This window comes from Bolinopsis microptera, chromosome 4 (genome assembly GCF_026151205.1).
Source record: "Bolinopsis microptera isolate Bmic1 chromosome 4, MBARI_Bmic_1.0, whole genome shotgun sequence".
In the NCBI taxonomy this organism is placed as follows: domain Eukaryota; kingdom Metazoa; phylum Ctenophora; class Tentaculata; order Lobata; family Bolinopsidae; genus Bolinopsis; species Bolinopsis microptera.
Genome location: NC_087075.1, coordinates 12,937,183 through 12,965,161, shown reverse-complemented (window position 1 = coordinate 12,965,161; position 27,979 = coordinate 12,937,183). Strand labels below are relative to the sequence as shown.

General features: G+C 38.1%; 5 protein-coding genes across 6 annotated transcripts in view; 2 read left to right on the top strand and 3 right to left on the bottom strand.

Annotated features, from left to right (window-relative positions):
- The window catches only part of LOC134813915 (26S proteasome regulatory subunit 7), a 36,833-nt gene extending 22,174 nt beyond the window's left edge, over nt 1-14,659 (bottom strand). Inside the window, exons 1-6 of the mRNA XM_063821847.1 lie at nt 14,514-14,659; nt 14,116-14,235; nt 8,451-8,542; nt 6,541-6,753; nt 5,907-5,978; nt 5,461-5,554 (exon numbers count right to left, since the gene is read on the bottom strand). Of these exons, the coding sequence (XP_063677917.1) occupies nt 5,461-5,554; nt 5,907-5,978; nt 6,541-6,753; nt 8,451-8,542; nt 14,116-14,235; nt 14,514-14,583 (661 nt within the window). The 5' untranslated portion in view covers nt 14,584-14,659. The remainder of the gene's footprint in view (nt 1-5,460; nt 5,555-5,906; nt 5,979-6,540; nt 6,754-8,450; nt 8,543-14,115; nt 14,236-14,513) is intronic.
- LOC134813916 (uncharacterized) lies at nt 2,664-5,337 on the top strand. Its single transcript, XM_063821848.1, has 5 exons — nt 2,664-2,860; nt 3,092-3,196; nt 3,479-3,611; nt 3,784-4,356; nt 4,569-5,337. The coding sequence occupies exons 2-5, from the start codon at nt 3,109-3,111 to the stop codon at nt 4,675-4,677; spliced, it is 903 nt and encodes a 300-aa protein (XP_063677918.1). The 5' UTR covers nt 2,664-2,860; nt 3,092-3,108; the 3' UTR covers nt 4,678-5,337.
- A 1,588-nt stretch (nt 14,660-16,247) lies between the features above and the next one.
- LOC134813856 (protein lin-7 homolog C-like) lies at nt 16,248-19,567 on the bottom strand. The gene is made up of 5 exons (XM_063821739.1): nt 19,402-19,567; nt 18,960-19,085; nt 18,074-18,168; nt 17,741-17,844; nt 16,248-17,568 (listed from the first exon to the last, which is right to left on the bottom strand). The coding sequence occupies exons 1-5, from the start codon at nt 19,555-19,557 to the stop codon at nt 17,465-17,467; spliced, it is 585 nt and encodes a 194-aa protein (XP_063677809.1). The 5' UTR covers nt 19,558-19,567; the 3' UTR covers nt 16,248-17,464.
- Nucleotides 19,568-19,847: 280 nt separating this feature from the next.
- On the bottom strand, nt 19,848-24,177 carry LOC134813881 (PRELI domain containing protein 3B-like). 2 transcript variants are annotated; one of them, XM_063821775.1, is made up of 5 exons: nt 24,093-24,177; nt 23,010-23,251; nt 21,640-21,698; nt 21,331-21,458; nt 19,848-20,625 (listed from the first exon to the last, which is right to left on the bottom strand). In XM_063821775.1, exons 1-5 carry the CDS (start codon nt 24,123-24,125, stop codon nt 20,362-20,364), a joined length of 726 nt encoding a protein of 241 aa, XP_063677845.1. In that variant the 5' UTR covers nt 24,126-24,177; the 3' UTR covers nt 19,848-20,361. The 2 variants fall into 2 exon arrangements, with proteins under 2 accessions (XP_063677845.1, XP_063677846.1); XM_063821776.1 differs by lacking the exon at nt 19,848-20,625 and adding an exon at nt 20,985-21,225.
- Nucleotides 24,178-24,462: 285 nt separating this feature from the next.
- Nucleotides 24,463-26,749, top strand: LOC134813823 (uncharacterized). The gene is made up of 3 exons (XM_063821702.1): nt 24,463-24,563; nt 24,689-26,047; nt 26,458-26,749. The coding sequence occupies exons 1-3, from the start codon at nt 24,463-24,465 to the stop codon at nt 26,747-26,749; spliced, it is 1,752 nt and encodes a 583-aa protein (XP_063677772.1).
- The last annotated feature ends 1,230 nt before the right edge of the window (nt 26,750-27,979 follow it).

Below are 27,979 nucleotides of genomic sequence, written 5' to 3'. Positions count from 1 at the left end.
TTAATATACTCGTTTCATTTCTACCTTTCGGTACGCCCTGCCGTTCGTGCTTCGTGACTAGAGCTTGACCAGCATACACTAAATACTAAGAAACTCCGTTTTCTATAACTTAGCAACAAGCCTTAGCAACAAGCCTTTAACAAGCAGGTGCGAAACACACTTGAATGGATCTGGAAACATTGATATTATGTTGCTTAGCAACAATCCTCTATAGTCTATATGTTGCTGGTGTAGAACCTTCTAATAATAACCATGTTCTTTAGCCTAAGTTTGGGGCCAGGGAATTCAATATATTTGGCAACTCAATAATTACTTACGGACCTAATGCCAGGTTTTAAGTGATAACTGGACCCCGGCCCCCATCCCCCTCTCCCACCCCCTGGCCCACACCCCCTCCCACACACCCGCGGCCCCCACCCCCTCGAGATCACGAGATATCTAGTACTATAACTGTTCAGTGTAACAATGGGAACAATGTTTGTTAAACAAGGGAACTTCTAGGTGTCAAGTGACTCATCTGTTTCCACCAAATAGTTACTTCAGTTTCGTTTAATAGCTGCTTAGTTCGTTTGGTCAGGGTGTGGTTATTTAAAAGAACTAAGGACACGATACTTTGTAAATATCGAAATATAAAAGTAAAATATTGGTTAAATATTTAAAGCTTCTCAGCCTTTTAACTTGTTTATATGTTAATTAAAACTAAGTTAAATTATTTAAATGAACTCTGCAGCTTGTGTGATATATTGAACATTATTCCCTTGTAGCTGGTCGTCGTTCTATTATACCTAAAAATGTATGTAATCGCCATATTTTATTATTGTGTTAATAAAGTAGGATTAAATGTTTAAATATACCTACGCCTGTAATTATAACTCAACTTTCCGTTAGCAAAGTTCAGAAATTCTGCAGACCGCAAAGAATGCAGTGATTCAACATTAACAGTTGCTTCAATTAGAATTGACATTTGGCTTAATTATAATTCGCAAGTTTCTTTGTCCATCCTGAATATTATTCCAAGGAAAATGTCTTAAATATGAGCATATCTTTTTTCTAGACACGTGTAATTTAGTTCTTTGGTTGGTTACTTTAAATTTGTGCCTTTTACAATGTTACAAAGGCTACATCAAAAATATCTCTTCAGTTTACTAAATATTGGAACAGCAGGCCTCTGCGGTACATCCGAGTTGGGCTTCAGCCAGATCTATCACCCAATAAATTAATAAATCATTGATTTACAATTTATTCGCTACAACCGTCTACTGGATAGCAATTATCGTGTACATAACAGGACATTGCAGTATCCTCCACTGACACCCGTTATCCATTCGTTAAAATGTAGTTCATAAGTAAGATTTTCACGGTAACACGAGTGTTCACTGTAACCACAGTAAGTCCACCGACCCGACTGGGAGTCGACTAGTATTGAATAAGGCGGGTCAAATCAAAATGGTTAATTTGGAACATTGTTCAGTTTTAGAGCTTACTTATCCCAAACTTCAGCTTACTGACTACTTATCCCGAAACGGTTGAGCTCTTTAACGCATGGCTAGCTTTATTGGGCTAGCTATATTACTATTACTATTACTAATGGGAAAACAATCAGGCTGGAGAAGAAAGATTAAATTGAAAGGAAACCAATTTCATATGTGCTCCTTCATAAAACAATCTGATTCCGAGCAGATTTCATATGAGGAAGCCGACTGAAAACGTCTCTCTAAACTTCGGCAAATAATTTATAATGGCTTTCACTAAATTGTTGAGTTTGGATAACTAAACGTTTCATTATGACAGCTGAGGGAACTTATCGATACCACCAGTATCGCTGACTGTACTATATAGCTTGGCTCTTGGGTCTGGACTTACAAATTTGTAGCACCGAACAACGAATAAGGGTCTGCCCACACTACGCCTCTATTCCCCGAAGGTCTGCCCACACTATGCCATGTGGTGACGGCCACGGGCCACATGGCGTGGGTCAAAAAAACCGGATTCACACAACGAGGCGCGTAGTGTGGGCAGAGCTCCCGCCAGTTGGCGTGGAACTCTCGGGGAATTCTGGCACGGATTTTAAAAACTTAGAACTATAAAGTAATTTTAAATTAAGTTTACTTAAATCAGCCTTATCATTACAAGCACTTTGTCTTAGTTGAACACCTTTTCCTTGCTTGCTTGCCTCCTTTTTAGTAAGATTTTAGTATGCACCGTGTTTCAAACAAAGACCGTACTGTTCACATGATTATTAATGATTGTGCATGATTATCATTGTACAGCACCATTTTAGATATTGTTGCGTTGTTTTTCTCGGAATTCAGTGATTTGTGACCAGTAAAGTTTTGTCAAAACCTGAACTTTGAGGCTGAACTTAAAGGGTCATTTAATATTTAACAAGTAAAGACCTTAATTCGACCTCTCTGAACAATGCGGTCTCTAATGTAAACAGCGTGACTTAAGTAACCGAAAATAGTTCCTTAATAATATTTATGAAATAAATTATTTTGCTTTTGACAAAGCAAATTGGCGCATAATGCAAGCCTTATGATAATGTTTTTTAAAAAGATTAGATAGCAGCGTTGTGTTTACACAAAGTGACAATGTTTTGTGTGACACTATGTTTTCTGTGACACTATCTGTCCTTAAGAACTATAGTAACGTTAACACTAAGCAGTCCCACTAAGCATGATCACCACGTGATGCCCATATAAGGAAGTAAAGGACCTAAGCAGTCCCACTTAGCATGTTCACCACGACACCCCCACCTGAAATGACGATATCGTAGCTGTGATCCGGACATCTGTTCCAGCACAGGATCTAGTTCTACACTACTACACAGTCTCTGAGGACAATGTCACTCAGGATGATGGTGAGTGGCCCGATGTTCCAGCCAATATTTGTTTTAAAATATTATATTATTTTTATCTATCAAATGTCAAAACTCACATAACATGCATTAAATACTGTTGAAAACTATTCAAAATGAAGCTTAAAATAAAGCAAAACTGAGCAAGTGAGCAGATTTAAAGTGGCCTTTAGGATTGGTAAGGTTGTAACCAACTTCTAACAATGCAATTTCTAAAATAGTGCAATTTTTAAGCCCTGGAGAGCTTCACTATGATAACGGAGAGCTTGGAGTTTAGTGAGACTGGGGATGTTGCGGTGGGTTGTGTTGTCATAGTGATGTGTGTCGTCGCGCTGCTAGGTAAGTCTTAACTTATCGCATATTATAGCATATTATCGCATATTATTGCATATTTTATTAAGTCCCAGGCTGATTATACCAGTTACTTAAATTAGTTTACATTTCTATATACTCAGAATTGTGGCCCTTCAAATGTACCCCCCAAAGGTAACGGCCTATCTGTAACCTAGCAACTGTAACCTAGCAACTGTAACCTAGCAACTGTAACCTAGCAACTGTAACCTAGCAACTGTAACCTAGCAACTGTAACCTAGCAACTGTAACCTAGCAACCCCCTCACAGGTAACAGCTTATCTGTAGCGTACTTCTGGGAACAAAGGCGCAAAACAATCTACCCTCTCCTCTACAGCTTCATGAGCATACTCGACATCACCTCATCCCTGGTCTCCCTTCCGGTCATTGTCACACTCTTCAGGTTTATAATATTTTATTACCATTATATTAATTAATTATTAATTAATTAATTATAATAGTATATTACCATTAAGCTCCAAAATTTAATTGGATATTATTTATTCAGATGTATATTTGTTGATTCATTGTCTGATAAATTGGTGATAAACAATAAAATTGTCTTTTCTCTTCAGTTCCCGTGATCCTGTGATGTTTGGTAACGGAGCCTTCTGTCTCATCTGGACCGTTCTGTTTTACTATCTTCTCAGGATTTCAATCTTCCTGGTTCTTCTCATCAGTGTGACTCGGACAATGGGAATGACACTGCCAATGTACAAGACAAAGCAGAGAACTGTGTTGTTGTCACTGGCGGCTTACTCCGCAATCATTCTGATTGTAGACACAGTATATCTGTCCACTGGGATGCTGCGGATGAGGTACCGGGAGAAGGAGGCATTCTGTGAAATGTTCGAACCGGAGGATCTAAAAAAGTACACCACCACAACCTCTATCTATTTCATCTTCATAAAACTGGAGATAATCGTCCCATCAGTTTTAATCATCATTAGTTTTATAGTGGGAACAATGGCGCTAGTGCGGCGGATTAAGTGCTGTAAGAAGATGAAGAAAGATGAGAGCCAGTTTAGGGATGCTTCTGTTACAGTGACCCTCTTTACAGCTACCTACTTGGTGTGTTACCTGCCGTGTTTGTGTTTGGAGGTGCTTTATTTTGTCTCTTTGTTCTGGGATACGAGAACCATCCGGGGGTGATTATTAATATAATTATAATTTATAATAATCGATTATAATTATTAGTATATTCTATTTTATAGTTTTCGTGGTTTATTTTCATCCTTAACTTCAAAGAGCAGGCTTCGAAGCAAAAATTTAAGTTAACTTAAATTTCCGGATATTTTCCTGATCAACTATTATATTGTTAGGCAAATTAACAAAGTTAAACATTTAACAACTTTCTCAGGACACAACAACTTCAAATATTACGCGCATCTGATCACAGTGTTCCTTCTCCCCCTCCTCAACTCCTCACTCAACCCCTGTCTGTATCTCACAAGGATGCCAAAGTATAGGACCTGGAGCTCTAGGATTAGCATTCAGGGGAGGAAATGGAGTTTATTGTCAGCTAAATCAACAACATCGGTTTAGGAAGGTAACACGTGATGCCCATATAAGGAGCTAAATCAACAACATCGGTGTAGCGGAGGATAAGTGAGCAATGCATGAGAAAAGATTGAGAGATAACTGCACACCGTCCCCACCCTTAGAATACCCTCCCCCTGACTTAGTAACCACTAGTAACCAATAGTAACCACTAGTAACCACTAGTAACCACTACCCCCTGACTTAGATCATGGTTGGAGATACGGAGTAGGTGTCATTTTGGAAACTTATTTTCGGATAAATCCTTGATCGCCCGAGATAAGACTTGCTTCTGAAACAACAGAACGAGTGATACAAGCTTAGTACATCATTACTTACCTCTACAAAAAACTATGATATTTTGTGTGCTGATAGAACAATCCTATATCGATTTGAAATGATTAGTTTCCATTTTGCAGATTCAAAATAATGTTTATATTTTTTCTAGAAAATTAATTCCTTTTTGTGCATGTTATTTGACTCGATTGAGAAAGTTTGTTGTGTAATTATTAATATTTGAAAATAACTTTCGTCAGAATTCGGTTTACCCCTTGAAGAAATTTACTGTTCTACTCCGCAGCAAAAAATTCACGAAAAATTGTAAATTTTACTTGCGAAACTAGAGTCACAAATTAATTAAATGTTATATTAAAAAATCAATCAAGTAACTTTTAATCATTATCTATTATTAAATTAAAATTAAATAAACTCACCGGTTCCCGGGGGTCCGAACAGGAGAACACCTTTGGGAGGGTCAATACCAAGATTAACAAACTTTTCCGGGTGTAAAAGGGGAGTCTCCACCACCTGGGAGTTACATGTTACATGTTACATGTTACATGTTACATGTTACATGTTACATGTTACATGTTACATGTTACATGTTAAATGTTACATGTTACATGTTAAATGTTAAATGTTAAATGTTAAATGTTACATGTTTCAGAACTGAATGTGACTCTTAAGTTACATGATATGATGTAGTAGACTAATAGAGTCGAATATTTCTGGACAAGTGCCAAGTGATCTAAAATTAGTTTTTTTAACAACTAGACGGCAGTCAGTCAATAACATTTGTTCAGCCAATTACCATTGTATATGGTTATTAGCTATCAGTAAATGACCATAAACGGTTAGTTGTATAAAAACAAACAATTACCTCTCTAAGTTTCTCAATCTGTTCCTTACATCCACCCACGTCATTGTAAGTCACATCCGGTTTCTCTTCCACCTGTTCGGAACATGTTGTTTTATGAAACTCGAAAACCATCAGGAAAATAGTGGGGGTCCTAATTTTCATAGTTTGAGAAAGGAAACAGCACTGCCGTGATGATGATCGTATAGGGTAACATTGGAAGTTACGTGCTTATTGTCCGAGAGTTAGGATTAGAATGCAATGCTTGTTCTAATTTTCAAATTGTTTAATTTTAGGAACATTCCAACTATAACATGATCATTGATTTCGGATCAAACTCGAATTTGCAATCATCAGATGCATTTCAAATCCTTCGAGAAGAATAAATAATCTAAAAAGGCACACCATGTTATTGTACATTAAAGAAGTCAAGTTAAAGAAGTCACATACTTTTAGAAAGCAAAGCAGTGCTACAAGAAAATACCTGATTGTTTCTGAATAGACTCAGTGAAGACAGAATCTAATGGAAATATAATCTGTCTTCACTGCATCTATTCAGAAACAAATAGAAATTTGAATGAAAAACTATCAAATCATGAGACTTAATAACACTACACGAATCCACCAGATTACGCAAAGCAGTGCTACAAGAAAATACCTGCATCATAGTAACTGTAGGATCAATCTTGGGCGGCAGAGGAATGTGAATCTGGTACTTGTTCCTATCTACCCCTACTCGCATTCCCTCCTCAATATCCGTGGGGGCTACTCTGTCTCCTAGATCTACCACGAACTTAGCAAACTGCTTGACATTTATTATGTACTTGGCGTCTTCTCCTTCTGCGTTTATTATCTTTGTGCACCTGGCTACCTGTGTAGGCGAGGTTTAATGTTGCGGGGGTATTGATTGGGTGCGAGATTTAGCGAGGCTTAATGTTGAGGCAGCCACTATATTAACGAAAATCTACAAGTAATAGAGTAAGAACTTCTATCGAGTTAATCTAGAATGTAATTAAGACAATGGAAGTTTTCCAACAATATCTCGACAACTTAAGCAGTACAGAAGTAAAAATGAAAACGTAGACTGTAGAGTGAGAATTATTTTCCAAAATATATAGAGCCGCAAACAGAGTGGCAAGCAAGTTTGAAAATAGAGCATCTTAATAACAAGCTACGCGTTGGTTAGATCAGAAACACACAAACAAGTTATCATATATCTCACTATAACTTAAACTACTAATTTAAATCACAGAATTGGGGGGGGGGGGGGGGCCAACCATATTAAAGTATACTAAAATGTAGGATTTTTCCCGATTTTGACCCGGGGATATACTTTAATATACTTTAATATACCTACAATATACTTTAATATATCCCTACCTCCTTGGAGGCCTACATCAAAAATTGTTGCCCAAAATAAGCTTGCAATGCAATTCTTAATCGATTCCAAAAAGTTCTTGAAAAAATATTGAAAACTGATGGAGTTATTTCAATTTTAATGAAGTAATTTTGGCTAGTATTCCGAACCGAGATATTATGTGCAATTTTCCCAATTTTGTTCATGGAGGTCTTTTTACTTAGTATCCACTATATTCAACAAACACTGAGTTATATCTTTCACATAGAGTTAGTCTCATTAAAAAATATTGAAATTTTATCGAATTTGGGCAAAAGCGAATTTGAGCAAAAGCGTATGCCCAAATATGGGCATATTTTTTAAGCTCATAGCTCAGCCAATTTTTGACCAATCTGGATGGAAATTCATGTACTAGTCCTAAAACAGGCTTATCTTGCGAATCTGAGTGAAAAATATAGTTCATCATGTAAATCTTAACGAAGAATATAAATCTTCTAATTGTAGGTATATTAAAGTATATTAAAATGTAGGATTTTTTCCGATTTTGACCCGGGGATATACTTTAATATACTTTAATATGGTTGCCCCCCCCCCCCCCCCCCCCCCAGAATTTATATCACAGAATGTAAATCACAGAATTAAATCAGTTTAACAGATTGTTAGTTGTTATTTACTAGCTGTAATGCTGCTGAGATGGGTGTAGGGATACCATGTCATACCAAAATATATTTCACGTTCTTAAACTGGGCCGCAGACTTAAAATCATGAGCTTATTATATATATATATAATAATATCAGAATTAAATTTACAGGGCAATTGGCATTATGTTATTATCAAGTTATTCAATTATTTAAAGATGCTTCTCAAGCTGTGGGAGGGGGGGGGGGGGCAGCTGTAAAGTGTAAAGGAAGTTTAAATCAAGTCAGTGAACTATTAAAAACTACTATATTTAGGCCCTCAGGCCTAAGTATAGATTGCTATTGCAAACGTATGTAAGACTATGAGATATGTATAAGTTAAGCAGTATATTCCAAGGCCTTTATAAATCCAACAAATTCTAGGGGACCTGCAAAGCTTTAAAAACCATTGTACCTACTGTACCTACAGACTACAGAGGCTTAGATATAACAATGAATCAGGCACATGAACAGCTTTAAGAATGATTAATTAATTAATTAATTAATTAATCAATTAAGAGTAGCTGGGTTACCTGAAGAGGTTGTTCTCCCTGGAGGGTCTGTTTGTCTGCCGCTAAATCCCACATACCAGGGTTAGCTAGTCCTGTATCTGACTCTTTAATACCTGCAGAGTGTAACATTTAGAGAAACCAGGGTTAGCTAGTCCTGTATCTGACTCCTTAATACCTGCAGAGTGTAACATTTAGAGAAACCAGGGTTAGCTAGTCCTGTATCTGACTCCTTAATACCTGCAGAGTGTAACATTTAGAGAAACCAGGGTTAGCTAGTCCTGTATCTGACTCCTTAATACCTGCAGAGTGTAACATTTAGAGAAACCAGGGTTAGCTAGTCCTGTATCTGACTCCTTAATACCTGCAGAGTGTAACATTTAGAGAAACCAGGGTTTGCTAGTCATGTATCTGACTCCTTAATACCTGCAGAGTGTAACATTTAGAGAAACCAGGGTTAGCTAGTCCTGTATCTGACTCCTTAATACCTGCAGAGAGTAACATTTAGAGAAACCAGGGTTAGCTAGTCCTGTATCTGACTCCTTAATACCTGCAGAGTGTAACATTTAGAGAAACCAGGGTTAGCTAGTCCTGTATCTGACTCCTTAATACCTGCAGAGTGTGTAACATTTAGAGAAACCAGGGTTTGCTAGTCCTGTATCTGACTCCTTAATACCTGCAGAGTGTAACATTTAGAGAAACCAGGGTTAGCTAGTCCTGTATCTGACTCCTTAATACCTGCAGAGTGTAACATTTAGAGAAACCAGGGTTAGCTAGTCCTGTATCTGACTCCTTAATACCTGCAGAGTGTAACATTTAGAGAAACCAGGGTTAGCTAGTCCTGTATCTGACTCCTTAATACCTGCAGAGTGTAACATTTAGAGAAACCAGGGTTTGCTAGTCCTGTATCTGACTCCTTAATACCTGCAGAGTGTAACATTTAGAGAAACCAGGGTTAGCTAGTCCTGTATCTGACTCCTTAATACCTGCAGAGTGTGTAACATTTAGAGAAACCAGGGTTTGCTAGTCCTGTATCTGACTCCTTAATACCTGCAGAGTGTAACATTTAGAGAAACCAGGGTTAGCTAGTCCTGTATCTGACTCCTTAATACCTGCAGAGTGTAACATTTAGAGAAACCAGGGTTAGCTAGTCCTGTATCTGACTCCTTAATACCTGCAGAGTGTAACATTTAGAGAAACCAGGGTTAGCTAGTCCTGTATCTGACTCCTTAATACCTGCAGAGTGTAACATTTAGAGAAACCAGGGTTTGCTAGTCCTGTATCTGACTCCTTAATACCTGCAGAGTGTAACATTTAGAGAAACCAGGGTTAGCTAGTCCTGTATCTGACTCCTTAATACCTGCAGAGTGTAACATTTAAAGAAACCAGGGTTAGCTAGTCCTGTATCTGACTCCTTAATACCTGCAGAGTGTAACATTTAGAGAAACCAGGGTTTGCTAGTCCTGTATCTGACTCCTTAATACCTGCAGAGTGTAACATTTAGAGAAACCAGGGTTAGCTAGTCCTGTATCTGACTCCTTAATACCTGCAGAGTGTAACATTTAGAGAAACCAGGGTTAGCTAGTCCTGTATCTGACTCCTTAATACCTGCAGAGAGTGTAACATTTAGAGAAACCAGGGTTAGCTAGTCCTGTATCTGACTCCTTAATACCTGCAGAGTGTAACATTTAGAGAAACCAGGGTTAGCTAGTCCTGTATCTGACTCCTTAATACCTGCAGAGAGTAATATTTAGAGAAACCAGGGTTAGCTAGTCCTGTATCTGACTCCTTAATACCTGCAGAGTGTAACATTTAGAGAAACCAGGGTTAGCTAGTCCTGTATCTGACTCCTTAATACCTGCAGAGTGTAACATTTAGAGAAACCAGGGTTAGCTAGTCCTGTATCTGACTCCTTAATACCTGCAGAGTGTAACATTTAGAGAAACCAGGGTTAGCTAGTCCTGTATCTGACTCCTTAATACCTGCAGAGTGTAACATTTAGAGAAACCAGGGTTAGCTAGTCCTGTATCTGACTCCGTAATACCTGCAGAGTGTAACATTTAGAGAAACCAGGGTTTGCTAGTCCTGTATCTGACTCCTTAATACCTGCAGAGAGTGTAACATTTAGAGAAACCAGGGTTAGCTAGTCCTGTATCTGACTCCTTAATACCTGCAGAGAGTGTAACATTTAGAGAAACCAGGGTTAGCTAGTCCTGTATCTGACTCCTTAATACCTGCAGAGTGTAACATTTAGAGAAACCAGGGTTAGCTAGTCCTGTATCTGACTCCTTAATACCTGCAGAGTGTAACATTTAGAGAAACCAGGGTTAGCTAGTCCTGTATCTGACTCCTTAATACCTGCAGAGTGTAACATTTAGAGAAACCAGGGTTAGCTAGTCCTGTATCTGACTCCTTAATACCTGCAGAGAGTAACATTTAGAGAAACCAGGGTTAGCTAGTCCTGTATCTGACTCCTTAATACCTGCAGAGTGTAACATTTAGAGAAACCAGGGTTTGCTAGTCCTGTATCTGACTCCTTAATACCTGCAGAGTAGCCCGGTTCATAAAACAAAAATATTATCCAATAATTGCGGCAATAGGCTTATCTGTTGTTCCTTAGGCCAAATAACTACCAAAAAAATTTTGAAGCTTCAACTCCAACCGGAAACACCCCCACATGCCACGCCCATTTTTTTCATCAATTTTTAACAGGTAAAAATCTTCATATCATCAATTTAGGCATGAAGGAATGCTTTTAGTGCTCCAACAGTTTGGGGTCTAATAGTAATGGTAGAAAAAGGTTAACTTTAGTCAAAGTCTCAAGTCTCCACGGCGCTTGGTTTAGGCGCACCGGATCTCGCGTCTCGCCTCTGCTGCGTGATTGGTAGCGCCAGAACTAAAGGTCGTAGATACATGAGACTTCAACTAAAGTTAACCTTTTCCTACCATTTACATTAGAGTAGCACAGATTCAGAGCTCTAAACACATTCCTTCATCCTTAAAACGACAATCATATGAATTTTGCCTGTAAAAATTGATATCTTGATGTCAATTAACATCGTAAGCTTTTGAAACTAAATTAATTAAATGAGTCATAATACTTCACACAATATTTACACACAATATGAAAATATAAATACAGGAAGTCTCTTTGATTCGACATTGAACTTTTCTCGGTCCCTGCACTGGAAAGTGGAACTGATCCTTTAAAGAGGTCAGCAGGTTCTAATTTAGGTACCCTGGTTTTCGAATCGCCATGTCTTCACAAGCAAGCTGTCTAATCTTCGTTGCCAAAAGGAATTTTGTTGCCAGAGGAATATTTTCGTCAAACTAGGATTTAAATGAGGTCCTTATTTCCTTATAACTCGTCACCTATAGGATCAGCATTGATGAGGTTCAATAATTCCTTCATAGCTCGTCACTGACAGGATCATTATTAATGAGATCCAATGCTTCCTTCATAGCTCGTCACTGACAGGGTCACCGATCACTATTAATAAGGTCTGATGATTTCTTCGTGACTAACGAGGTACAGTAATCTCTTACTGATACGTCAAGACCAAGTTAAGTAAATAACTATAAATATCCAAGCATTAGCTAACAAAATAGCATCTGGTTCTAATTCCTTTACCAAGTTATCAGTAATGGATCTAAAATCTAAATGAATCTCTTCTGTAAACTGATTTTCTTGAAGCTGAAGGACTGATTCCCTCTCCAAGATGGGGGAATATTTGTTAAATTCTTGTAGGATTCATGAAGAGGGGAAACTCTCCACGGTATGCTTGCGTTCTTCTGTAGGATGATGCCATAGCTGGCATATTCCCAATACTCGACCAGCTCGTTCTCGACAGTGACAACAGCAGTATATAAATTCACAAACTGCTCATTCATAAACATTAGTCTCCGGAATGCGACTTCATTGTAAGAGAGCTTGGAAGAGGGCGAATTCCCCCAGTAATGTTTGTTTTCGCTAGCATTGTAATGCAAGAAATTTTGCAACACAATGCAACCAACGAAGTTTCAACTGAAAAGATTCATAATATGATTGTTGGATTATTAATAAAAGACTGTTATTACCTCTGACAGTTCCAGGGTGTGGAGACGTGGAATCCAAGAAAGACTTCCTGTATTTATATTTTCATATTGTGTGTAAATATTGTGTGAAGTAATATGATTCATTTAATTAATTTAGTTTCAAAAGCTTACGATGTTAATTGACATCAAGATATCAACTTTTACAGGCAAAATTCATATGATTGTCGTTTTAAGGATGAAGGAATGTGTTAAGAGCTCTGAATCTGTGCTACTCTAATATAAATGGTAGGAAAAGGTTAACTTTAGTTGAAGTCTCATGTCTCTACGACCTTTAGTTCTGGGGCTACCAATCACGCAGCGGAGGCGGAGACGCGAGATCCGGTGCGCCTAAACCAAGCGCCGTGGAGACTTGAGACTTTGACTAAAGTTAACCTTTTTCTACCATTACTATTAGACCCCAAACTGTTGGAGCACTAAAAGCACTCCTTCATGCCTAAATTGATGATATGAAGATTTTTACCTGTTAAAAATTGATGAAAAAAATGGGCGTGGCATGTGGGGGTGTTTCCGGTTGGAGTTGAAGCTTCCAAATTTTTTTGGTAGTTATTTGGCCTAAGGAACAACAGATAAGCCTATTGCCGCAATTATTGGATAATATTTTTGTTTTATGAACCGGGCTACTGCAGAGTGTAACATTTAGAGAAACCAGGGTTAGCTAGTCCTGTATCTGACTCCTTAATACCTGCAGAGTGTAACATTTAGAGAAACCAGGGTTAGCTAGTCCTGTATCTGACTCCTTAATACCTGCAGAGTGTAACATTTAGAGAAACCAGGGTTAGCTAGTCCTGTATCTGACTCCTTAATACCTGCAGAGTGTAACATTTAGAGAAACCAGGGTTTGCTAGTCCTGTATCTGACTCCTTAATACCTGCAGAGTGTAACATTTAGAGAAACCAGGGTTAGCTAGTCCTGTATCTGACTCCTTAATACCTGCAGAGTGTAACATTTAGAGAAACCAGGGTTTGCTAGTCCTGTATCTGACTCCTTAATACCTGCAGAGTGTAACATTTAGAGAAACCAGGGTTAGCTAGTCCTGTATCTGACTCCTTAATACCTGCAGAGTGTAACATTTAGAGAAACCAGGGTTAGCTAGTCCTGTATCTGACTCCTTAATACCTGCAGAGTGTAACATTTAGAGAAACCGACCGATGTTTGTAGTCAAATTTATTAGAGAAAAATGTTACCAGACATATACCAAAGCCAATAAGCCATAGTCGAGACGATTAGGTAATATTAATTTAGCACGAGCAGTAATTATTTTATCGAAAGGCTCTAGTTCCAAATTCTAAAATGCCATTCACAAATACTGTTTCTCTGGATAAACCACAATTAACGGCACTATAGCAAGCAATATTGTTGTGTCACAGCATAATAATTGTAGAAGGGAAAATATCCGGTAGTAGAGACTAGGTAGGAAAAGTGAAACTACTGTTTAGGACTCCTAAACAGTAGTTTCACTTTTCCTACATAGTCTTTACTACCGGATATCATCCCTGGAATCATTATCTTATCATGAGACTGATAAACAGCGAACCTCTCCAGAATCTCATACAGCATAATAATTGTAGAAGGGAAAATAGCAGATGTATCTTACCGATGAGCTCGTTGACTTTCTTCACATGGGACTGAATATCTGCTTCTACTTGTTTTATCTGGTTTGTGTATGGTCCCACACCGTATGTTTTTAGGAGGGCTATGTCTCCCGCATCAAGAGCTAGAATAGGGGACTTGTTAGTAAAAGTAAAGTATAGTAAAAATTATGACATAACATCATCACACATGTATCACAAAGTATCAAATCACTATATTAGTGGGGTGGTCAATAATTATAACGTCGTGGCAAGTTGATGTGGCGTCTTAAGACCATTTTCGAAGATCTTAACATTTTTCAATATTTAGATGTTAATTATCACAATGAAGAGAAGTGGTATGTATACCGATTTCAAACCAATTCTAGAATATTCTAAAGGAGTTGTGAAGTGCTCTACTCACTCTGAATTGGTTTCTCTTCCTCGGGCTCATCCTTAACCTTCCTCATGTCGGACCCCAAATGATCAGGCATGTTGGTATCTGGTTATAAAAGCTACTGGGGTAGCTTGTGTCCAGCTATTCTAACTTGGACTTGGGGCTATCGGAGATTTTGTTATTAAATAGGGAGTTCGATACACGACACATGTTTCGGAGACATAATAATACTTTTAAACAGATGATTTTATCAAGCAATGCTCGTAGACTTGTTGAACTATAAATTTGAACGGTAGTTGAACTACCGGTAAACGAATTGAACTTCATTGTTCATGCGAGATCGCAGACAAAGATGAATGAATTTACAAAATTAGCGCCGCGCCGCGCGCGTCAATTCAGTTACAGTAACTGCTAAAAAAGTGCATTTTGTATTATATTTGCACAAAACTTAGTATGGTTAGCGCTTTTGACGCGCACGTACTCCGCGCACTTCACATTCGGATCATGTGACCATCGTGACGTATTTACTCCTGTGTAACGCAATAGTCATGTAAGCAATTAAACTGTTAAGTTATTAAAATGATTCTTGGCAAGAAACTGCTAGAAAATGGGCTGAACAAATCGTAACGATTTCGAGAAAACTCTGGACAGGCACTCTGTTAACCAACAAATGTTTGGAAAACGTTAAACAGGAAGCATGTTTTGTGGAGTGCGTGATTTAAAAAAAATTATGTTGGCTAGTATGTGATTTTAGGAGAAGTACCTGATTTTATATGTATCTATATACATATTATATGTGAGTATGATAAACCATTTACTACCTTTTTCAACAAACCGTCGAGAAAAGAATGTTAGGAATGGATATCATGGTGTTGTCGGATCCTCGGTAATGTGACATTTTTTTTTTTTTTTTTTTTTTTTTTTAGAGAGGCTGGGCCTGGTTGGCCCACGAGAGGATAGCATATGAATGCTTTGCCTACCTCTGGGGTATGGCAGTCCTGTGGGAGGATGCCAGTGGAATCAAGATGTGTAATCAAGGATGATGGTAAGTGTTGTGGGGTGTGTCATGGATAAACGCTTAAGTGGTGGTTGAGTGTGGAAGAGAGAGGCGAAATAAGACGGCGTTAAAATAGTCGCTATGTTACACCTGTCTGGTCCAACTCCTCTGGCACCACTAAGCGTTTAGTGTGGTTTGTAAAGTTGACAATGGTGGAGATGTGTTGGTTGTCGAATATGTCATTGACAGAGAGGTAGTAGTCCCGGAAATATTGACCTCTTATTTGGGCAATAGCCGGGCACTGTCCGAGAAAGTGTGAGACAGTCTCCTCTTCGTCGCCGCATTTAGGACAAGCACTTGTGTCTGATTTGCGAATGGTGTGTAGGTGTTTGTTGAGGCCACAATGTCCCGTGATGAGGTGCACTGCAGTTCTATAATTTTGTCTGTTGTTACTGAGTGTAGTGTTGAGATTTTTGATGATGTTGATGTTTTTATGTCCAAGTGTCAGTTTAGTGTGTCTGGGACCATCAGTAATCCATGATTCTTGATTAATTCTTGGTAATGTGACATGCTAAGGAAATAAATGGTTAATTCAGGTAGTGGTAAAATTCAGATTTTTAAAAATCATTGAAGAATACTTTGCCGATACTCAATCATACACGATAAAGTAATAAGTTTCTTAAACGAAAATAATTTCACATAACTGCAAAGATTTTTGTCGATTAACCTAAAATTTGTTAGGACAAGAAGAAAATTCAGTGAACTAATGAAATGTATATAAACTTAATAAACGTAATAAACGGTTGTAAATAAGCAAACACAGCCGCTAATTTTACTCTTTCTAAAACACGTGATATACATCAAATAAACATCGTATAGAATAAACCTCAATTTGATAGATCTCGTTACTTGTGGTCAGATGGTGACGTTTGTCTGTGACACGTGACAGTGTGGCATGACGTCATGTCACGTGGCATGACGTCATGTCACGTGACAGTGTGCTTCTAATCGAAACACAGATTCAACGTCACGTGTCCAAATAAACTTCCCATCCAGAATCCACGTCTATAATCTTAATTTACAGTAATAAAAGCTCATCGCATTTGTGGATTAAAGTTTACATTAAAAGAAAATCATTATCTACGAAGAGGGAAAATCAAGTGAATTAAAGTGACATGCGATGCAGACATTATCAATGATGCTGTAAGGAAAGAGATATTTATTTAGATAATTTAAGTTTATAGCTTTATAGATGTATCCAATTATATCTCAAATCTGCTGTGGTTACTATGTAGTTACTATGTAGTTACTATGTAGTTACTATGTAGTTACTATGTAGTTACTATGTAGTTACTATGTAGTTACTATGTAGTTACTATGTAGTTACTATGTAGTTACTATGTAGTTACTATGTAGTTACTATGTAGTTACTATGTAGTTACTATGTAGTTACTATGTAGTTACTATGTAGTTACTATGTAGTTACTATGTAGTTACTATGTAGTTACTATGTAGTTACTATGTAGTTACTATGTAGTTACTATGTGGTTATAATGTTATCTGTGATGAAAAGCTTATTCAAATATAAGTTGAGAAATTTGATAATTTAGATTTAAACACGTATATTATATAACAAACATCATACACGACTTCAGCAAGAAAACAATTCTGACAATTAAATCTAACCCAGGTTTCAAGAAAATACTTTGTTTTTGTTACCATGGTTACTATTAGTTACCATATAGGGTACTATTCATTTCATAAACTGATCCATGCACGAACAACTCGAGTTAACTCCTCTTTTCATATCAGCTCTGAGAAAACTGAGATTCTAACAATGAAAAGTCTGAATTCCTCAACTGTACTAAAGACAGAATAAGGTACAACATGTAAACTCAGTGGTACAATATCTCTTACTGATGTTTTCCCAACTGTTCCTATCACTGTGGCGTGACGTCATGTCACGTGGTGTGACGTCATATCACTGTGGCGCTCGACCTCTTCTCGAAGCTTTCTGTCTTTCAAACCTGCTCTCCATCTCTTCTAAAACTTTCGGTGTGTATTTCACTACAAGTCTTACTTTACCTGGGAACAATGGATAGTTAATCAGGACATGTGGTGTGACATCATATCACGTGGAGTGACGTCATATCACGTGGATTGACGTCATATCACGTGGAGCAGTTTGTGGTAATCGGGGTTTTACCACAAACTGAATGTAAGACGAAATATATAAATATAAGACGAAATAGCGAACCTTGAGCGTTTTTGAGCAGATCAACAGCTGTTTCATGAGAAGCCTTCTCCACACTTTGTCCATTAACTGATAACAACTGATCACCTCGTCGCAGGTTAGCATCCCTGTAATTAGGTAATGTTAATTTAGATAAGCATCCCTGTAATTAGGTAATGGTCATTAGAGGAAACTGACTGCGGATTTGGTTGTTGATCAAGTTAAGGGTCAGTAAAAACGGAGAAAAATAATAAATACTAAAACTTAATATACAAACATTACCATTGAACATATATATACATTGTCATTAACTAATTGGTTAGTTAACTTATAAATTAATTGAATAATGTAACTTACTTGTGAGCAGCACCCCCTGGGATAATACGGGAAATGTAAATTGGAGAAGCTTGTTCCTTTCCGCCCATTACGTTAAATCCTAAACCTTCCTCAGTCTGAAACAAGATAAGAGGAGATAAGATAAGAGGAGATAAGATAAGAGGAGATAAGATAAGAGGGGATAGGATAAGTTACGAGGGGATAAGATAAGAGGGGATAAGATAAAAGGGTATAAGATAAGAGGGGATAAGATAAAAGGAGATAAGATAAGAGGAGATAAGATAAGATAAGATAAGAGAGGATAAGATAAGAGGAGATAAGATAAGAGGGGATAAGATAAGAGGAGATAAGATAAGAGGGGATAAGATAAGATGAGATAAGATAAGAGGGGATAAGATAAGAGGTGATAAGATAAGAGGGGATTCAAGATAAAAGGAGATAAGATAAGAGGAGATAAGATAAGAGGGGATAAGATAAGAGGGGATAAGATAAGAGGGGATAAGATAAGAGGGGATAAGATAAGAGGGGATAAGATAAGAGGGGATAAGATAAGAGGGGATAAGATAAGAGGGGATAAGATAAGAGGGGATAAGATAAGAGGGGATAAGATAAGAGGGGATAAGATAAGAGGGGATAAGATAAGAGGGGATAAGATAAGAGGAGATAAGATAAGAGGATGTAGGAAACCAGAAACTATCCAGTGAAAACTCGAACAGACTACTGCAACTGTTCGTCGTTCGAGTGTTTATTTGTTTAAGCATTTAACAAATCAACAGAGTTAGGTTCTTTTTTATCGGAGCACATCACAAGATTCAAGAGCAAAACATTCTAAAAAGTCTACAGAGATGTTTACCAATAACAACCACTAGCAACCACTAACAACCACTAACTGATAGCAGTAAAATACCTTGGGTAGCTCAATAACTCTAGGATGGGCATGTCCCTCTGAAGCAGCAAAAGCTGCAACTGTTGCTTTAGCCGCAGCCTCTGCTCGGATCTCTGGGGGGTGATTTATATCCACTGTTTCGTGCACCTGAAGTAATTAATTAATTATTGATTAATTTATCACCTGACATGATTAATTAGTCAATAATTTCAATCATTTTAATAATTTCTTATTGACCTTTTGTTTAAGATTAGATGATGACAATAGTCAAGTAAAGGCATTCAGGAACGAGAGAAGTTTCTGCACAAAACAAAATCTGAGCAAGCCCAAATTTATAACATAAAGGCACACACTGATCTATATTATGTACATTATACATAATATGATACATAATTATAACATAATATGATACATAATTATAACATAATATAATACATAATTATAACATAAACCCAATTATCACCTGCTCGTAAACCTCTCTGACGGCCCTACAGAAGTCACTCTTCAGCACATTCTTCATAGCAGCTAGTTTAGAGGCAGGTATCTCTCCACTCTGTTCCAGAGTCTCCATCAGCTCTATCGCTCGGCGGATATCTCGCTCTAATGTCAACGGAGCCATGTTTTACCTAGTACAGATGATGGATTACAGTGACATGGTGTCACACCACGTGACATGACGTCACACCACGTGACATGACGTCACACCACGTGATATGACGTCAGCACAAGTGAGAAAAAGTGAGCACAAGATATCAGGGTTAAAGTATTTTCTTTATAATATGTAATTCATAACAGATCAAAGTTTTGTGATGGAACTTTATTTTAATCTGTCTAACAAGTAAACAAGATTCGGGAACTTTAAATCAAGAAATCTAGAAACAGCAACAATAAGAAATGAAACGAGGGGTGTAATGAAAATCATTATAAATGACGGGTTACAAAATTAACTGAATCGAATAAATTAAAAGACTAAAGAATGCGTATCGTACGCTTATTAGGAGTATACTGTGTATCCTGTAAACGAATACATGACAACTGTAAATTCTGAAATTAATTAAGAGAACTATTCGAGATCAGATTTCACTAACTTGATAGTTCTATAATGGCATACTGACAGCTTTTAAAGAGCTTCTATCACTATATATTTCTAATCTGTACCTTTGCTCGTCACATCGAGACACAGCATATTACATGAGTTCCAATACTCAATAAATTTGTTTTCTAAGAGGGGCCAAATAAAGGTAAAAACACATTAACGTCACTATAAAGATCACGTTCCTCGGAGATCATGTAAACAATTGAGAAGAGTTGCGTTACAACCAGCGAGATATGATACAAGAGGTGTGAGGGAGGGTCTGTCTATATTACAATAACATGTACCAAATCTCTAAAAACACTAATATTAATATACAGGGGGCCACTATCAGGAGAAGTCAACTTCTGGGTTCTGAGTTAACGAGTCCACGCTTGAGTCTATATACTCGATACTCGAGTCGATGAACTTTTCAGCATCTGTAATACTTGAGTCGATGAACTTTTCAGCATCTGTAATACTCGAGTCGATGGATTTTCGGGTGTCCGACGCAAAAAAGTCTACTGTCCGAAGTGTTTCTGAAGAGATTTCGTCTATTGCAGAGAATGCTGTGAGCATTTCCTCCTCCACCTTCTGTGTTATCGACTCCATTGCCTGATAAATTGGTTCATACCATCAAATTGATAATATTATAATCTATATTAGTGATCAGCTATCAATGAATCAAATTAAAGTTTTTCAAGCTAGTTGTGATGATTTTTATTTGTTTTAAGTATTTCAAGTGTAAGTGTAAGTAGTGCAAGAAACTCCAGAATTTGTATGAAATGAGAAATGGGAATGAGCAATATGATGGATAAAATCTGAACAAATTATTACAAAACTACAGTGTATTATTAAGAAAATACAGTCGCCGTTATCAGATCGTTAAAAAGTTAAATCTCTTGGTCTCAAATTTAGTGATCCAATAATTGTCAGTCGAGTGTCGACTTATAAATGCCAAATATGCGTACAAATATAATTTTAGGTTTTAAATCATCATACATCAGGTTTATTGCGGCTGTAAAACTCGAGAAATTAAAAATAAATAAAAAACAATCGTATTCAGAAGTTAAATTAATCAGGTTTAATACTAGATAATTTGTTTTTGATAATTGTGTGACTGGTGATGTTGGTGAGGTGAGGGTTGGTTTCCTTTCTCAAATCCTCCTTTTTCTCTCTCTCGGTGTTTATAGTTTGTATGATTGATTCTAAAGCCTGGTGTTATGGTTTATTTGTAGATTGGTGACATGAAAATTCAACAATAATGAATTATAAAACAATGGATTGCAACTAGAAACACTGTACGTTTTAATAACGTACCTTAAGTCCTTCTCGAGCAGCGTCAGTCATGGTACCAACCAACCAATTCTCAGCAGCATCGTCCACTAATCGAGACACGCTAAATAAGAACTTAGCTGCGTGGTCTAGGTGAGTTGTTTCTCCAACACCTGAGAAGAAGATGTGATGATTATGCGTATAATTAATTATGATTATGCGCATAATTAACTGGAACTTTAATGATTAAATAATGTTGTTTAAAGCTGAAGAATAAAGAAAGGGTAAATTTGAGGTTATACACTCAAGAATAAAATCGTTTTTTGATACAAGGGTTACAGCAATAGTGCTTACTTTTATATACAATTTCTTCTCGCATTGCAAACATTGAGGCTGCATTGATGTTTTGAGACCTGAAATTAAAAACTGATATTTAGTCAAATGGATGATGCTACGGTGAAACTTTCCAAGGATGCATCTTAGTAAAAAATTAATTCAATTGGAACAGACTTAATTTCTTTAAAATGTATATATATACGTGCGGACAGTGTATTCGTGACAGTGTATTCGTGAGTCATCGAAAGAATCAAACTATCGGTGGCATGCTTGTACACAATAAGTACCGTGCCAGTGGAACTTTAAACTGTGATAATGAGAGAGAAACAACTGCAAGCCAGATCCAGGAACCAGACTCCGAAAGTCTAAGGGCGGTTCCCGGGGCTGTCGACCCAGGGTGCCATGCTTGTGGTAAATGTTATGTTTGTAAGCAAAATTTCCTGTCCCCCTGTTCCAATTTTAGTAGTCACCATTCTAAACAAGTTTTCCCTATAACTAAGTATATATCTTGTCAGAGTTATAACCTCATTTATTTAATGGAGTGTAAGACTTGTAAACAGTCGTATGTCGGTTATACTACCTCAAATCTCCCTAAGAGATTCTCTAACCATAAGAGTCACATAAAGAAAGGTATAAGAAGTTGTAAATTAGTTAACCATTTTTTAGATATTGATCATGATTTAGATTTTAGTACCATAGCCTGCTATAATTCCTCACTTAGTAAGCACCTTTCTGTCATTATAGTAGACGCTTTAGTATTTGAGCCTAATATTAGTAAAGCAGACAAAGAAAAGGCTATGGAAGCTAGAGAGGGGTTCTACCAGACCCAATTGAAAACCCTTGAACGGTTTGGGGGTATGAACACCCTTGATAGTAACCATCTACTTTTTAAATCTGCCGGAGCTTAGTTTTAGTTTTAGTATATTTTGTAGATTTTATTTAGTTATACCATTATTCCAGAGACGTGCATATTACATTTTTTACTTAAGTATAAATTTTACAGGTTTTTGTTGTGATTTTAAGCTTGATTTTCCGAGAATCAGTTATCGGTATTTAGATAAGAGATAAGATAAGAGTACATTTGTAACGGCTTTCAGTTTCTTTTTTAAATTTCAATTCATCAGATTTTCCCACTGCTTTTAGTTTGTATTTATTCTCAATTGTATATGATTCGTATTTGTTGTAGTTACTTTAATGATATAATTTCTCAGAATTGATGTAAATAAACGATGCAAAGACTTTCGAAGATCTAATCACAACCGCTTTCTTTTATTGTGTAGAAGTCCAGCCATGAAATATATATATACATTTTTAAGAAATTAAGTTATACATTTATAAATATTCATATCATCAAGATAAATGTTCTTAACAAACAAGCCATAACTCACCTCAAGGTTAGAGTTTGTTCAACAGGATCAACAATACTGTACTCCACAGCATATCCTCTCGCATCCCCAAAGAAGAACTTCATGAAAGATGGGACGTTCCAGTCGCTGATAATAATTCGTTTGCTGTGCAACTTCCCATCTAAATCCACATATCGTTCTATCACATCAGTGCCGTATACGGAAGATTGGAAATCATTTGGATACTTCCTCCAGAAGGCTTGGGTAACGGTTGACCAGGGGTGCTGAAGAGAAAACTGTAAAAAGCGCTCATAACGGATCTGGTTTCAGCATTTGATAAACTATCGATGAAGATTAATTTTGATGATGAAAATCTTAAAATAAATGGATACAATGAGCTTTTCATTAACAAGAAATGCGGCCGCTTTTCTTTTGTGGATGGCCGCTCAATTTCCCGATCCGTGATGGAGTATTTCATCATGTTCCATGCCACCTGGGGACCCCAGTCTTTGCTGTTTATAAGCATGCAGATATGGCGGAGTGACAGGCCGAGCGCCGCCCAGTTGATATAATTCCATATTGAATTTGAAAATCGTGTATATTTCTATGTAACCATATACCTGACACGGATCTGTGCAAAATAGTAATACTATAAACTCAAAATAATAATACTATGCTATCAATTAGTCCCTATAGCGGGATGCGCATGGTGAAATAACAATGTACTTGAACATTTCAGCACCACGCGCCAACAATTGTTAAATCAGATGATCGCGCAAAATAACTTTGCGCAGGCAGACACGTGGGCGACACCTACGCATGCAGGCACGGTCGCAAAGCTACCATATACAAAAAAAACCTCGATCGCTAACCCTTGTCCTTGACTCTTTTGTGCCTTCGGCACTTTTGAATCATGGATCAGGAAAAAATAAATAGTTAAGATCAAAACTTTGATTCCCAACAGACAATTTTGAGATATCCACCTTATCAATCTTATACCCCACCAAAACATCATAAAAAGTCATTAAATATCCAGTAAAAACACAAATTTTAAAATAGATGAGAAGTTGAACAATAACATAAAGACCATACAAGAGGTTAAGTAAACAACGAAACAAGCATTACCTGGAATGTATGAGATGATTGCCAAAACTTCATTGCTGGACCTTTGCCACAGTAACTTAATACTGGAAGTTGGGCTTATTTGCCTATTTAGAAAAATATGTGAGAGATATTTTGTGATGAAACAGCTTGGTGTGATAAAACTGCTGTCAAAGTTAAGTATAGCTAGATTGACCACTCCAATAGCGTCCTAAAAAGATAACACCGCAATATTAACATATTAAGCAGGTCTAGCAAAATTGGGGAATTCATGGGGGGGGGGGGGGGGGGGGGTTGAAAGTCAGTACACACATGTTTCATTTTGGAGACATGTAAATTTGCAGATGGTATACTGTCTGCCTGGAACCATATCAAAGATATAACACAAAACATCATGACAAATAATCACAAAACACAACACATCCCTACTTTGTGGAGGGATTCCATCGGAATCTTCCTCCCCAAACCCGGCAAAACCGACTACAACAAGGCTAAGTCATTTCGCACAATCACTCTTTCACCTGTGATGCTAAAATTACAGGAGAAAGTGATTCTTTGGCACATGCAACACGACCTCAACATAGCAAATGACATAAAAACAAACGACAATTCGGCGTTAGGAAGGGCTGCTCAACAGAAGCGGCACTTCATAAAGTTACCCACACCATTGAGCGCAGAATAGCTAAGAAGGGATATGTCCTAGGAGTTTTTCTTGACATAGAGGGCGCATTCGACAACGTCTCGTTCAAAGCTATTTCTGATGCAGTCAGGGCCACGAAAGTGGACCTAGCTACAGCGCAATGGATCATCAACATGGCCACTAATCGCTTTATCAATCTAAGTCATAAGGATAAGTCGAGAAGGGTACAGATCAGGAGAGGCTGCCCCCAAGGAGGCATTCTCTCTCCTTTTCTATGGAACCTGGTAGTCGATGATCTCCTCTCCTTTACTGCGAAGGACATACCGGGTTACCTGCAAGCCTTTGCAGATGACCTGGCTTCACTAGCAGAAGGAAATGACCTGGACATCATCTGGAACCGCACATGCAAAACCATCAATATGATAGAAAAATGGTGCCAAACCAAGGATCTATCTATCAGCGCACTCAAGACTCAGATAGTCATGTTTACCTGGAATACTAAGTGGACTTTGAGACCAATAAAAGTTGGCAACAACATTATAGGTCTCTCGAAGTTGGCTAAATTCCTAGGAGTGACATTGGACAGCAAACTCAATTTCAACGAACATATCATCAACATCACCAAAAAAGCCACGGCATCCCTCATGCAATGTCGAAGAGCTGTCGGCCCCACATGGGGTATGAGCCATAAAACTTGTAAATGGATGTTCACAGTGGTCATTCGACCCATTCTGTCCTACTGCTGTAGTATATGGATCAGGGCAATTGACACGGACTACAATGCGAGGAAGCTCAAACGTGTGCAGGCATTGGCACTGAGAATGATGTCTGGTGCCATGCCAAGTACACCCTTCCTCGCATTGAATCACCTTACTGACACCCCAGACACCATACTATTCCTGAGGGGCGAAGCAGCGAAGGGGGCAGCAAGGCTTCAAGCCTACGGCAGCCTCACTCTTGAAACTATCGCCCACAGGAAGGGAACTATCAAAAACCACACCACAATCAACAAACAATTCATGGAGGATCTCAACATACCACCTAGAGCCACAAGAGACCTCACAGCACCAACCATGATGCTGGGACGGCACTTCACCGTCACCACTCCTAGAACTAACAACACTGAATACAGAACCGCACTCCAGCACACCATCGACAACATTACCAGTGAAACGATCACCTGCTACACAGACGGGTCTCTATCAGACTCCGGAAGTGGGGCTGGGTACATCATCACGACTGACAACAACAACACCACCCTGGAAGAGAGATCATTCAAGCTCCCTGATTATTGCACTGTCTACCAGACAGAGCTCACTGCAATCATTGAAGCCTGCAAGTATCTCTCATCCTACACCAATTCACACATCATTATATGGTCTGATCCATACAAGCTATTTCCTCGCTCGCAACGAGGAGCAGAACTACTAGAGACTGTTATGACACCCATAACGCACTCGGATCGAACACCACTCTAGAGATCCGATGGATCGCAGCCCATATTGGGTTGTGGGGAAATGAAAAAGCGGATGAGCTGGCCAAGCTCGGCACGACCAGCGAACTCGTTTTGAAATGCCCAATCCCTCAATCTTACATCAAACGACAAATCGACAACAAAGTCCACAGACTGAATCAGGATATCTGGTTAACAGATGGTCCCAGACACACCAAACTAACACTTGGCCAAAAGCACAACAAAATAATCAATAATATAAACACATCACTCATCAACAATAGACAAGACTATAGACCCGCAGTCCACCTAATCACGGGCCACTGTGGCTTAAACAAACACCTCCACACCATCCGCAAATCAAGCACCAGTGCTTGTCCCATGTGCGGAGACGGAGAGGAGACAGTCACACACTTTCTTGGACAGTGCCCAGCTATTGCCCAACTAAGAGGTCAATACTTTCGGGACTACTACCTCTCGGTCAACGACATATTCGACAACCACCACATTACCACAATCGTCAACTTCACAAACCGCACCAAACGCTTAATAGTACCAGAAGAACTGGATCAGACTGGCGTAACTTAGCGCATTAACACATTACTTATGCAGCCTTGCCTAACTGATTTATAATCGCATCTGGTACCAAAGCGCGGTATTCCCATTCAGATCATTACCACCACCGTCCTCCACAATTCACACTGTTGTCCCCGACAAACCCCCCTCATCCCAGAGGTAGGCAAAGCATCTTAATGCTATCCTCTAGTGGGCTTTCTATGCCTAGCCTCTCTAAAAAAAAAAAAAAAAAAAAAATGGTATACTGTAACTACTCATTCAAGGATTCTGTCACCAAAATTAATAAATCCGATTTTAAAAAGCAACACCCCATCACCATTCAATTGCAAATATCCTAGAAACATAACGCAATAGGCAGTGGCGTAACGAAGGGCCCCGCTGACCCCGCTGTGCGCCGTCTTAGGGGGGCGCCAAATCGTCGTTTGAATGTGGGACAATTTCAATTTCTGCTCGTTTTGCTCTAGATACATACTTTTTTAGAGATTTTACCGGTGTATCCTCTAAAATCACCTAATTTGTTCAATTTTAGGGAGGGGCGCCAACAGGGGGGCGCTTTTTCGGCGGGGGCGCCAACACGCAATGTTACGCCACTGGCGATAGGTCATCAAATGTGAAATATGATCTGAAAATATGACACAAAACAGATTCTAGGAAAGGTGTATTTTAAAAGGCCAAACACAATCCATTACATTTGATCCAATCATTCAAAATATCTATAAACCATACTAAATAATCATAGTGAAGATACATTTAAATAAATAATACATAAACAACATACATAAACAGAGTTTGTGTGTAGGCAATAGTGCATATTCAGGGAAAAGCTTTCGTCTTGTCACGAAAAAGAAAATAATCAAACTTTACAAACAATCATATTGAATAATCCATCACATCATCTCGGTGACCGGTCGCGGTAGTTTGAGTGGATCTGCCACAAGAAAACAAAAATTTCAAGAAAACAAGAAAAAACACAGGGTTTGATATAATGCTTGCTTGAATCTTGAAAATACCTTTTCAGCATTTTTCATTGCAACAGAGAATTCTTGTACCGATCCAGCACATAAGCAGAACATCTTATCGCTTTAGAGTCAGTAGCTAGTTCTATCTAATCGGTATTTCAATATTATTGTAAAAATTAGTATACCCTTCTAAAGCATCTAAAACCTTCAGCTGACAGTCTTTTACGTCATAGACTTCTCCGATAATTCGACTTTCGACACCTTTTGCTCCCAGAAGAAAGAG

What these genes read in the sequence shown, in the direction of transcription:
- LOC134813856 (XM_063821739.1), bottom strand. Translation starts at nt 19,557, where the DNA reads ATGGCTCCGTTGACATTAGAGCGAGATATCCGCCGAGCGATAGAGCTG. An exon ending in TCAGAGAGGTTTACGAGCAG is followed by an intron (nt 19,086 to 19,401) that starts GTGATAATTGGG and finishes TAATTACTTCAG; the next exon opens with GTGCACGAAACAGTGGATAT. An exon ending in TCTGCTCAAAAACGCTCAAG is followed by an intron (nt 17,569 to 17,740) that starts GTTCGCTATTTC and finishes CATTGTTCCCAG; the next exon opens with GTAAAGTAAGACTTGTAGTG.
- LOC134813916 (XM_063821848.1), top strand. Translation starts at nt 3,109, where the DNA reads ATGATAACGGAGAGCTTGGAGTTTAGTGAGACTGGGGATGTTGCGGTG. An exon ending in GTCATTGTCACACTCTTCAG is followed by an intron (nt 3,612 to 3,783) that starts GTTTATAATATT and finishes TTTTCTCTTCAG; the next exon opens with TTCCCGTGATCCTGTGATGT. An exon ending in GATACGAGAACCATCCGGGG is followed by an intron (nt 4,357 to 4,568) that starts GTGATTATTAAT and finishes CAACTTTCTCAG; the next exon opens with GACACAACAACTTCAAATAT.
- LOC134813881 (XM_063821775.1), bottom strand. Translation starts at nt 24,125, where the DNA reads ATGAAGTTTTGGCAATCATCTCATACATTCCAG. An exon ending in AATCATCTCATACATTCCAG is followed by an intron (nt 23,252 to 24,092) that starts GTAATGCTTGTT and finishes TTTTCTCTTCAG; the next exon opens with CACCCCTGGTCAACCGTTAC. An exon ending in GAACAAACTCTAACCTTGAG is followed by an intron (nt 21,699 to 23,009) that starts GTGAGTTATGGC and finishes TTTTAATTTCAG; the next exon opens with GTCTCAAAACATCAATGCAG.
- LOC134813823 (XM_063821702.1), top strand. Translation starts at nt 24,463, where the DNA reads ATGACAAATAATCACAAAACACAACACATCCCTACTTTGTGGAGGGAT. An exon ending in ACCGACTACAACAAGGCTAA is followed by an intron (nt 24,564 to 24,688) that starts GTCATTTCGCAC and finishes ATTCGGCGTTAG; the next exon opens with GAAGGGCTGCTCAACAGAAG. An exon ending in GCAATCATTGAAGCCTGCAA is followed by an intron (nt 26,048 to 26,457) that starts GTATCTCTCATC and finishes ACAAGACTATAG; the next exon opens with ACCCGCAGTCCACCTAATCA.